Source organism: Nestor notabilis, unplaced genomic scaffold (genome assembly GCF_000696875.1).
Source record: "Nestor notabilis isolate BGI_N333 unplaced genomic scaffold, ASM69687v1 scaffold383, whole genome shotgun sequence".
Taxonomy (NCBI): domain Eukaryota; kingdom Metazoa; phylum Chordata; class Aves; order Psittaciformes; family Psittacidae; genus Nestor; species Nestor notabilis.
In genome coordinates, this window is record NW_009923079.1 from 57,396 (window position 1) to 69,675 (window position 12,280).

General features: G+C 40.6%; 1 protein-coding gene across 1 annotated transcript in view; it reads left to right on the plus strand.

Moving 5' to 3' along the window:
• The window catches only part of ANO1 (anoctamin 1, calcium activated chloride channel), a 47,704-nt gene that overhangs the window by 24,036 nt on the left and 11,388 nt on the right, over positions 1–12,280 (plus strand). Inside the window, exons 12-17 of the mRNA XM_010011933.1 lie at positions 3,094–3,176; positions 5,160–5,171; positions 5,965–6,036; positions 7,932–8,009; positions 9,260–9,334; positions 11,094–11,295. Of these exons, the coding sequence (XP_010010235.1) occupies positions 3,094–3,176; positions 5,160–5,171; positions 5,965–6,036; positions 7,932–8,009; positions 9,260–9,334; positions 11,094–11,295 (522 nt within the window). The remainder of the gene's footprint in view (positions 1–3,093; positions 3,177–5,159; positions 5,172–5,964; positions 6,037–7,931; positions 8,010–9,259; positions 9,335–11,093; positions 11,296–12,280) is intronic.

Here is a 12,280-nt window from a genome sequence, read left to right on the forward strand (position 1 = left end):
TAGAGGTATTTTTCTGGATGCTGTCTGCCCTTGCACTTTGAGCACATCGCTTTTACCTTTCTTGGCATGTCTGTCAAACGTGGTTAAAAATATAAACCCTCTCATGAAATATTTGTCTTCAGTAATGGTTATTGAGGGCTTTTCTCCTCCCCTGAGGAGGTTCCCATGGGGTGCATGGGTCTACCAGCAGGGGTGCTGGAGGAGAGGAGCCTCCAGTCATCCTCACTGGGGGCTGTTAAGATAAATGAGAACTGATGGGGTCCAAAACTCGTGTTTGTACCTGGGAGCCCTATAAAGGCTTTAGAGAATAGGAAAATGTGTGTTATTTTCCCCAGCTTTGCAGTTTGGCCATGTACTCCCAGTGGCAGGGACAGCAGCACAAGATGATGTTTGCCTTTCCTGTACAGAGTTAGCAAATAACCTGTTTTGGCTTATATTTAATCTGAAGACCATAGCCTGAGTTTTGATTTGTTCTAGTATGTAGAGAACCATTCTTACATTACCATTCATCTGAACCGATTTTAGTACCATTCAACATAATTTTGATCAAGGTCTCCATGTGAGATAATGACATTTTAGATGCAGTGCTAACAGCTCATTATCAAGTACCATAAGGAAAAGGCCAAGAAGAGTCGGGCAGAAGGATTTTGGGAACAGTGGAGAGTTGGAGCATGGCAGGTTCGGAGGGAAAGCTGGGAAGTGGTGCTGGGAATTTGACCTCCTCCAGAGAGGAGGGATCACTATCTCACAGATCATCATCTTGCCATGTAGCATACAGGGAGAAATGTAATACACCCCAAGGCAGGATGCAGTGTCAGAGACTTTAAATAGTCTGATTCTCTGACATGGATAGTCAAATATTGGTTTCAGTCTCTCTCATTTACCATGAAAGTGAATCCCATGTGGCTCTTGGCACACAGTACTATGTTGTCCAAAAATTAATGCTGTTTGCCTCCCTTTCCTTAGCAAACAACTAGGGGTCCATGCATTTTTACATTCTTGGGCTAAACAAGGCACGTTGGCAGAAGCCAGTTTCTGTGCTCTGTACAAAATCAGGCTTAATATTTGAGAAAGTTTATGAGAAGGATTTGAAATCCCTCAAGATTTTCAGGGTCAACATAAAATTTTATTGTGGTACAATATAAACTCAAATGTTGTTTCAAAAAGGTCTTTTTGAATTGAGAAAATCAGAACTTTGTTCACATAGTTTTGATCTGCATCGGTGCAAATTTCCTGTCTAAAGGATTTGTCTAAATGTTTTAAAATAAAAATTAAATTAGCACTTTATGTTCTAAGGAAGTAGTCTCAACCAAAACTGTCTGTCTCTAAACATAGGCACACATGGAGTCTCCGGTGCTGTTTGTGAGCACCTCTGCCCATAAAGAGAAATTTTACTAGGTTCATATACAGTTGCAGAGTTGAGGAAGAGGAAGTTACTTGGGTTTACCTCCTTAGCACAGCAAGAAAATTATTCCATGCTCAGAGGTATGATTGTGAGCAAACATTTGGCCAGGCTTTCTTTGTATCATGGTGGTATTTAACACCCTGGAGAACTTCACTCACACCAGCATTAAAACAGCTATAGTGACGAACCAAGCCCCGGCCAGAAGTTCAGCATTAAACATGGGCTGTGGCCTAGTGCTGTTTAGTATTAAATGGCATTAAAAATGTCAGAGAATTTGGATAAGATCATCTGGACAGTAATCTCGGGGAGTTTTTAAGCTCCACTTATGTTTATGGGCCCAGATGAAATATGAAAATGCAGGTGGGCTTGGCAAAGTGACATCAGCACTGGGCATGTTCACCAAGAGCTTTTGAAATGGGCTGGCTGGGTTTCAGATGCAGCCTTTTCGCTTTGCATTGGTATAAGTCAGTGCTACAGAAGGATTTTGAGTAGCACTAAGAAACGACATCTTATTTTTCCCTCTTACTCACTGTCTGTGGAAGTTTCAGACTCTGGTGTGAGAACTGCCAGCAATGGGGAGGAGGTAATTCCAGGACCATGACACAGACCCTCTTTAGGACATAGCTATGGCCATCCCGGTTTATAGGAAGCCAATGGCTTGTAAAGAGGCTCAGTTGTAAGTTTTGCACAGAGAGTTGTGCTTGGAAAGCAAATGAATGCCATGACCCTAGCCTGGTTCCAGTCATGAGGATGTCCTTTCGTCTCTATTCAACTTTCTTACCCTCTCCCTGCCTCTGTTTTTCTGGATATGAATGTTTCTGAGCACATCTGTTAATACTCACTGCAGGAAACTCCCCTGGGACCACCATTTCTTGGTAGACTTTCCTCTTTCATAATCACTTACTTATTATACAGCAGTGGTGTATTCCCAGCATCTAAATATGTCCTCTGAGAACTTGCTTAGTCTTGGAGGCAGATAGACTGATATAGACCACAGTTGTTCACTTGGACTCAAGAATTGCTTGTATGAGGTTTCTTGTCTGTAAGTCTTCTCCGCCAAAAAGAAAATGACTGTTTTTAATGACGAAAACCCTTAAAGACTTCCTCTTTAACAGCCTACCCACCTGCAGATTTTACACTGCCATGAGTATTTGGGTTTGGGTGTGATGATTAGAGCTAACCATGCTATGAGGACCACTAGATGGGTGTAATCATAACAATATCGAAATGCTTTATCTTGATGTCTTTGAGGGAATAACTATATCACCAGTACAAGGCTAGTTTTATCTTTTGTATTTCATATAGATAAAACACATTTTTGTTTGGACTTGCGGATGGAATTATATGCAGATGAAGTCCAACAATATCATTAGACACAAGAACAAATATTTCAATAAGTTTGGGTTTCTTAAACCTCTTAAAAAGTTGTAGGCATCTTTCCACATAAAGCTGTGGATGTAACAAATGCATTTTAGCTTACCTAGATACAAAGTTTGGCTCTTAGCACATCAGTATTTCCCAGGTAGAAGACATTAATGGTGAATAAAAGAGTAGTAAAAACTAAGTTAACCTGTGGTATATGACACAATATTGCACCTCCTCAGGCAATGTGGAGCGTGGCCGGCATGCCCCCTTAGACAAATCCCAGTGGTAAAAACATTAAACTAATTGTTAAACTGTTGTTTCAGCTGCCACCTTTATGGAACACTGGAAGAGAAAACAGATGCGTCTCAACTACAGGTGGGACCTGACTGGGTTTGAAGAGGAGGAGGTTTGTCCCTTCAGTTCTGGCTCTTTGACTTCCACCATGGCGTTACCCATAGCTCCTTGCCCCAGGCTGATAGACATTGCCTCACAGGGAACAGCTCTTGGGGCAGTTCTGTCATTTAGAAGAAAGGAAATTCTCTGTACATGAACTATTTGAGGTTTTTATAGCAAGGGTATGACTAGTACATCTTGTAGCCATAGAAATGTAATTGTATAGCCAAAAAATCCAACCCTAAAGTGTGTAGCTGGGTCACGCCTAGCAGTGTAGGCATGGAATATACAGCTCAGACCTCACTGCTGGTATGATGTCAGGGTGCTAACAGCTAAGGACCGTATTCAGCTCACACTGCTGTAAATCAGAAATGAATGTTTTGAAGTTGATAAAGTTACAGCACTGTAAAAAAAACAACACACCACTGAAAAATTCCTGTTAACGATGCAGGATCAAGCCCTGACTTGGAAAATACCTAAGAAAATATTTCCAGACGTGTGGGCTTGGGGCAATGGGAAGAACACAGTGCGGAGGTGGTGGATTTTTTTGTGTTGGCTAAACCAAAAATAATAATATTCCTAGCCAGGTTTATACTACATGTACTGAATAGAGTGAAGGGGCGAAAGGCTGAATCTGTAAGAAAAAAGGGTCTTAAAAATCAATGAAGTTTTAGAAGAAAAGGGGGGGAAATCCTTAGCCAGCTGAGAAGCTGTATCCCCCCTTTTTGTCTTTAAAGTTATTACTTTACAAAGAAGGAGACGCTTTCCTGGACTATAAGATAAGCCTTGCCCTGGACTTACTGTGCTTCAGAGGTGGCAGAAGCCCTTCCATTTTCCTGTCATATGTTGCTGGCTGGCTGGCTGCTGGCTCTTTTCTTACTGTTGTTATTATTAAAAGAAGCATGACCACCCTTTTCATATCTCTAGATGTTCTAAATAGATACACAACAAGTATTGCTCACGTGAAACTAAAAACCTCAGCAGCCACTATGCAGCTTGAAAAGCCTGGCACAGTTCTTGTTCCTCTCACCCCCAGAATTTTTGTCTTTGAATTATTTCATCTTAATATGTTTATCTCCTTCATAATATATTTAGGTATGCTTTGCTAGATCATACCTATTTTTCTGGGAGAGCCTATAGGGATTTATTTCCTGGATACTATACTGCTCTCTTATTTTTGGTAACTTGTTGTTAGCATACATGAAAGTAGAAAGGATTAACTGTATCTTTCTGATGTCTGTTCCCTTCATGTCTGAGTTCAGAGCTCTACACTGCTAAACCAGCAGCTGTTAATACAGTATATATTATTCCTTGTTTTGTGTAGTCAATGCTACATAACACAGTTATTGATTTAGCAATTAATTCAAGCCCTTCCTATGCTGATTTGGGTGACACTTTAACTAGTAACATGTTGAAGAATCAGGGTTTCAAAGGATAGACAAAATCCCAAAGTGTCTCATCATCTGGTGTTTTCAGGGACACCTGGTTCATACTTTTACAAGGGCCTGTAAGGACAGGACAAGGGGGAATGGCTTTAACCTGACAGAGGGGAGATTGAGATGAGATCTTAGGCAGAAGTTGTTCCTTGTGAGGGTGCTGAGGTGCTGGCACAGGTTGCCCAGAGAAGCTGTGGCTGCCCCATCCCTGGCAGTGTTCAAGGCCAGGTTGGACACAGGGGCTTGGAGCAACCTGGTCTAGTGGAAGGTGTCCCTGCCAGTGGTAGGGGGTTGGAACTGGATGAGCTTTAGGGTCCCTTCCAACCCAAACAAGTCTGGGATTCTATACAATACTTACAGTAATGTTACTAAATGCTGGAGAATATGAGTAAACTGGTATTTGCTGGTAGTTTCTAATCATCCACTGTACCTATGCTTGTTTCATGTGATTTTTAAAATATAAGTCCAATATGATCTGCAACATTCTGTAATCAAACTTTTGTTTCTTGTTTTTTTTTTTTTTTCCTTTGTTTTTCGCGTTTTTTTCTGGTTTCCTGAAGGAGGCAGTCAAGGTTTGGAAAATTTTGTTTTTAATTGCTCTTGTCTTTTTTATTACATGTCCACTGATGAATGCCACCTTTTGATCTTCATCTCTTCTTTTTCAAGCATCAGATTTTCTTTAGATCTTCCACTGATTTCTTTGCCTTTACACCCTCCCCTTCTCCACTTGTTCAGACTTTTTTCAATTCCATTCTGTTTCCCATCCGATGCATACTTGTGAATTCTGAATCTTTTGTGAATGCATAATTATCCTGAATTCTGAATCTGTGAATCTTTCTGAATCTTTTGGCTGTCTCTTACTTCTGAGTGCTTCCTACACCTGCTTCTTCAATGCCCCTGGGTAATATGTTGGTGCTGTCCCAGGCAGGATTAGGGGAGACCCCAATGGACAATTTTCTGGGATCCCAAAGCCATGTATTTATATACTTACAGCAGATAACTGTTTCCCTCACTGAGGATCACTGAAATTACAGTTAATGACATGCAAAACCTAATTTTTATCAAAAAGAGAATTAAAAGTTCTATCATTAAGTCACTCGGTATGAACCATGCTATCTTCAGGTTGTGCTCTATACTCTCAGGTATTTAATTTAATCTCCGTAGCATTGCAACTGGGTGTATGATAGTGAGTCCAGATCATTCTGTAGTTGCTGCTCCAGAGCTGTGAATGGCATACCGAGTGAACTGGAATTCAGTTAGAAAACTTGGAAATGACCAGGAAAATGACCTGCCAAACAGGTCATACATACGTGCTATAGAAAGTCAAGAATTTTTGCTTTTTATTAAATATGACTTATTTCACAGGATCACCCAAGAGCGGAGTATGAAGCTAAAGTTTTAGAAAAATCACTGAGAAAAGAACACAAACAGAAAGAGGTATGGTAAAAACATTCATTTGTTTCACTTAGAAAAGACTGAAAAAGAAGGTCCTTATAGCAGGCACTGACCCAAGACTAAGAAATAGATAAAAACCATCGTCACTGCACACTGTGTTTAAGTTCCAGATGCCTTTGGTCGCAGCATACATGGGATACTTGATGTAAAAGACCCGATTAAGTCTAGAAATGGCTTTAATAATTATTAAAGATACAGGATTGTGGCTTAGGGAAGCTAATTGAGCCCGACTGAAAGGGTACTCCTATTAGGCTAATGAATCAAGTTTGAGAAACCTGTAACAAAACATTTCATTCTATGCTGGTCTCAGTAGCTAAAGCCTCTGACAGGAGTTTCTCTGTCTTGCTAGATTTTGGTTGTAAATGAAAACATTACTAGAGCATTCAGGAAGAGTACTAACACCAATTTCCTTGCCGAATTCCAGTTTCGATAATAGCAACTTTCTGCCTTTTACATCGCTTCCACTTTATCCCACTGAATAAGGTAGCACTCACTTTATGCTTTTAACTTTTCTTTACTGTGAAAAAGGTGCTGCTGGTCACCTCAGGGGCACCTGCATCTTGCCAACAGACAGCATAGTCCCTATGAGCAGCTTTCATTGAGGCTGTAATTCCTTCCCTATTACTGTCTGTCAGCAGCTGACCCACGTGGAAAAGCTCCTTTTCTCCCCACATCCTGGTTTCCACCCTACCAGAGGTTATTCCCCTTTCACTGCACTAATTCAGCCGTTCGTATGACCATGTTTTGAAGCAGAGAAATAAAAGCTCCAGCGGTAAAGAAAACCTCCTGGCAGAAATCACTCTTTTGAATCTGTTGGCAGTGGCATAGCAGCATGAAATCATGCCCTAAACTGGGATTTTTATGAAAAACCTATGAAAATACGACAGCAATAACCACATAAACATGAAGCATGCCTTGAAAGACAGCATATATAGATTGGACTGGTGTTAAACTAAATGTGCCTGATTTTTTGTCGTGGTACTTGAGTACCGTTGTGCCTCTCTTAAGAGATGCTGCAAAGCTGATGGTGGAATGTTCCCGTTAATCTATAGGATGCCTTATTCGCACCACTGCTTTAAAATCCCTTACAGAACAGAAGGAATTTGGTTTGCTGTCCTCTTATCTGCTGGCTCAGCCATGTTTAGATACAGATATCTCCACTAAAAGTCTGTGACTCCCTATACTTTTAGGTATATTAAGAATTCAGAATTTAGATGTGGAAGGCTGCAGAATAACCAGACAAACGGTGGCCTCCACATACTGGAGTACGGAAGCTCAGCAATTAAGAGAGGATTTTCTCCTTTTTTTTTTTTTTTTCCTTTAACCAGACTTATTTATAGCTTTTTGAGCTGTGTTCAATGTGGATGTTACTAATTTGGGAAACATGAGAAAAGGATTTTTTTTTCTGAAAGGCTTGGTAATTATCTTGCATTGGGATCTAGAGTGTTAAAGTTCAAAGTCAACAGTTGTAAGACAACTTGAAAATCTTACAGAAAAATATCTAAAGCTAAACAAGAAACTGCTTACTTGTTTTGAGAGAAGTCCAATTAAAGAACAAAAAAATAAAGGAAAAACTCTTTGGCCATTCTTTATACATCATCAGGGAAAAAGAAGGATACAATCCTAAATTAAAAAGGGAATATCCTTTGCAGGATCGCTTGGTCTACCCTAGGAGTCAGGGCACGAGTTTCTCTTTTGTTGTTACGTTTTATTAACTGAAAGCTGAAATACAAAGCCTTAAACAAACTAATACAGCATTCACTTGTGGCTAAACTGCTATGTAAGCTGAGTCAGTAGAGACTATGGAGATCAATTTAGCAGTGCTTTGTAATGCTATATTGCCCAACCATGTTTTTGTTTCCTTTGACTGCCATCAGAAGCACCGATACTTTCCAGAAGAGACAGCAAACAAATGGAGACAAAGAGTTAAGACAGTCATGGCTGGGGTGAAATTGGTTCTTTTTATTCAAACTTATGAAGAAACTCAAATTATGAGTAATTATGGAAGGCACAAATCAATTTGTTTTTGGCTGTTAAACCTTTGTTTAATATTCACATTCAGTTCTGGGTTTCTTCCCCTCCCTCCTGTTGTTTCTTCAGCACTCTTTGGGACACTATTTCTATGCATTGGGAATGGCACTGCATGGCTAATCTTAGATTTACACCCTGGACTGACGTTATGTTTTGCAGTGGAGCATGGGCTGCATGTTGAAAGTGTTGCTTGCACTTTCCTGAGGCAATGTGCATGTAATAAAAGTAGGATTGGAGTCATATTTTGATGTTCATTGTAATATGTGTATCAGCTTCGTGATGTTCGTTTTGCTGCTTATTTTCTGGTGTTTAGAAACAATTCCTGGCATCAAAGTTTATGAAAGATTCTAGATGACTGGTACTGTTGTAAATGACATTTTCATAGCCAAATCAGGCAGTGGCTAGTTGACCAGATTTAGGGTATCCTATAAAGAGTTATCATACACGTTCATCTTAACTCTATTGGCATGGTCCATTGAATCCCACGTGGAAAGTCAGTTAGTTAAAAATCACTCTTCTTGAGGGAATTACCTCACACCAAAACAAGATCTTCCCTGCCAACTGTTTGTTCATCTTGGAGTTATTCAGTAGCAGTTAGTTTTTGCTCAGAGAAGCTGTGCCTGCCCCGTCCCTGGCAGTGTTCAAGGCCAGACTGGATGGAGCTTGGAGCAACGTGGTCTAGTGGAAGTTGTCCCTGCCCATGGCAGGGGATTGGAACTGGATGAGCTTTAAGGTCCCTTCCAACCAAACCAGTCTGGGATTCTGTGACTTCATGTTTCAGTGGAACCACTTGTGCAACTGCAAAGCTGCAAATATTAACTCGGGAAGGAGAGAGGAAGAAGGGAGAATTTTCTAGGGAAAGGAAAAGAAAATATTTAACAGTAAGAGAGACCTTACTTCATGGATTCTGACAGCCTATTTGCATGTTTCCTTCAAAAAGTATACAGAAAAATCTGATTTATTTATACTCCTAGGGCAGGCTCTTGACCAATTTGAACCTAGATACAGGATAAACAATTTGCCTGTGTGGAACTGTAACTGTAAACACTGTGTCTGCATCTTCTAACTGGTTATGTATTTACCAGCCTGTTCTTCCCCCTCTCTGTTTTTGTCATGTGTGCAAAATCACACATTCTAGCCTTATTAAATGTACCCTTTTTCCCCCCAATTTTAGGCAGATAAAGAAAAACTGACATGGAAGGATCGTTTTCCAGCCTATTTAACCAATTTTGTTGGCATTATCTTCATGGTAAGCATCACCCAGTAAAACCTGTAAGCTTTGTTACTGACTCATTGTATAGAACAGAAGAGATGGAAACTGTGAGAGACTTTATCAAACTGATGTGGTTCTCAATGGCTTTTCCTCAGACAAAAAATTCAACCATTTTATTGGTTTATAATCTAAAATATTTTCAAGAGATTGAATTTATACTTTTATCTCTTTCCAGTAAAGAAATAAGAATGCTAAAAAAGGGTAGGGGAAAAATGTCTCCAGGGAGACATTTATAGCAGTTTTCCAGTAGCTAAAAGGGGTCTACAGGGAAACTGGAGAGGGGCTTTTGAAAAGGGCCTTTAGGGACAGAACAAGGGGGAATGGCTTTAACCTGACAGAGGGGAGATTGAGATGAGAACTTAGGCAGAAGTTCTTCCCTGTGAGGGTGCTGAGGCGCTGGCGCAGGTTGCCCAGAGAAGCTGTGGCTGCCCCATCCCTGGCAGTGTTCAAGGCCAGGTTGGACACAGGGGCTTGGAGCAACGTGGTCTAGTGGAAGGTGTCCCTGCCCATGGCAGGTGGTTGAAACTGGATGAGCTTTAAGGTCCCTTCCAACCTAAACCAGTCTGGGATTCTATAATTCTATGAAAAATGAGGGCACAGAAGCAAAAATTGATGTGGCCAATTGCAGTCCTGACTGCAAGGATTTTTAATGAATCAGTCAAATTTATGGTTATACCATATGACAGCAGAAATGCAAAGAGAACACTGAATTCAAGAAAAAGGTGTAATAATGATAAGAAGAGCCTTCCTCCATTTGCTAATAAAACATTAGCATTTAAAACAAATTTTGAAGAAATAATTCAAGACGTGGAACACATTGGCAGATGCATAAGAAAGCTTAAGCCCTTTCTAAAGGCAGAATATTCCAGACTAACTCAGTTAATTTAAATTTTTTGGAGGTAGGGATTCTGTCTCAGAATATTTTGTAATTTTGTTTTCAGAGAATGGAACTGCAGTAAATCTGATATTCACAGCTGAAGAATTTGGACCTTATAAAAATCACATTTTAAAATTATGCATCTGTTTAAGCAAAGAAAAGTTGAGTAAGATTTTGTACGCCTTTATATTGCCAAGAAGTGTGTTGATTTATCAGGTTGAATTTCAGTTTTGGATTATGACAGCATAGTGAGACTAAGTAGGGTATTTGCAGGCTAATGTGCAGACTTAATATGAACTACTCCTCTCTGCTTCAACCCTGGCTTGATTTTATAATGAAGCAAAACTAATGGATCTATGCTGTTGCTGTTAGGGCTGAAAGGAAGCCCACTAATACTTTCAATATCAGCAAGCATAGGTTAACCAAGGAAGCTGTGGCTGCCCCATCCCTGGCAGTGTTCAAGGCCAGGTTGGATGGAGCTTGGAGCAACATGGTCTAGTAGAAAGTGTCCCTCCCCATGGCAGGGGTTTGGAACTAGATGAGTTCCAAACCAAACCAGTATGAGATTCTGTGGTTCAAAGTAGTTTACCTTTAGAGGCTTTTTAGGGGGAAAAAAAAAAAAGAAAGCGCCTTTTGCTCTTCATGTGATTATGGCATCCTTGTATCATTTTTTCCATGTGATGATCAAATTACTAGGAAAAGAGGATATTTCCCACAGTTCATCAAAGTGATTGGGAGCCCTCATGCAGAACTGAGGGACTTGGCCCAGAGACCCCATTTTTAAGGTCACCACTAAGTCCCAAGCAAAGTATTTATAGTTAAATCTTTCATAAGAGGCTGTGCTGTTCTTGCTTGTAGGTAGGCCTGACGTTTGCTATCGTGTTTGGAGTCATCATATACAGGATCTCGACTGCAGCGGCGCTGGCGATCAGTTCAACTCCCTCGGGCCGCTCAAGCGTTCGGGTCACTGTCACTGCCACCGCTGTCATTATCAACTTAGTTGTCATCATCATCCTGGATGAAGTCTATGGCTGCATCGCGAGGTGGCTTACTCAAATTGGTAGGTTTAAATCCTCAAGTAATGTATGCTAGAGCAAAAGGACCCAAATGATTCACCTCAAAGTGGCGAGCAAACCCAGGAAATTCAAATATGGGGCTAAAATTCTAACCAGCTACTTACAAATAGAAAAACCCACATGGATTTGGCTTTATTTGTCAAGGTTTTCTTTCAGCAGTGGTAATGCTAATCCAGCTATGGGTGACAGCAGAAATTCCAATATCTAATCAAGACCTTCCTTCTTCTCTATCACACGATTAGTCTTTAAATTTTCTGCTATTTTTAATTGGCCTAAAACATGTTGCGAAAGGCAAAATTGTACCAAAAAAAAAAAAAAAAGTGGGTGCAAAAAAACCCCACACTGTAGAAAAGAAAATTCTGAATAATTTCCAACAAGCATCAGTGACAAAAGGGCCAGAAATCTTTTCAGAGAAGTTCTTGTCTATCTGCAAATGATTGTCATGGAGGTCAGCCAGAGGTGGAATGAAACTGGAATTACTGTTGTAACACATCTGAACGGTGAGATCCTTAGCAGGCAGGGGGTTGGAACTGGATGATCTTAATGTCCTTTCTAACCCAATCATTCTGTGATTCTATGATTGACTGCTCAGTGTGTCCATATTGCGTGTTGCTATATATATTGCTACAAATTATTTAGTGTGACCAGCTGGTCGAAGGAGGTGATCCTGCCCCTCTGCTCTCTGCTCTGCTCTCCTGAGACCCCATTTGCAGCACTGTGTACAGTTCTGGTGTCCTCAGCATCAGAAGGACATGGAGAAGAGAAGCTGTGTGAAGACCTTATAGCAGCCTTCCAGTATCTGAAGGGGGCCTACAAGGATGCTGGAGAGGGACTCTTCATCAGGGACTGTAGTGATAGGACAAGGGGTAATGGGTTTAAACTTAAACAGGGGAAGTTCAGGTTAAATACAAGGAATCAGTTCTTCCCTGTGAGGGTGCCGAGGTGCTGGCACAGGTTGCCCAAAGAAGA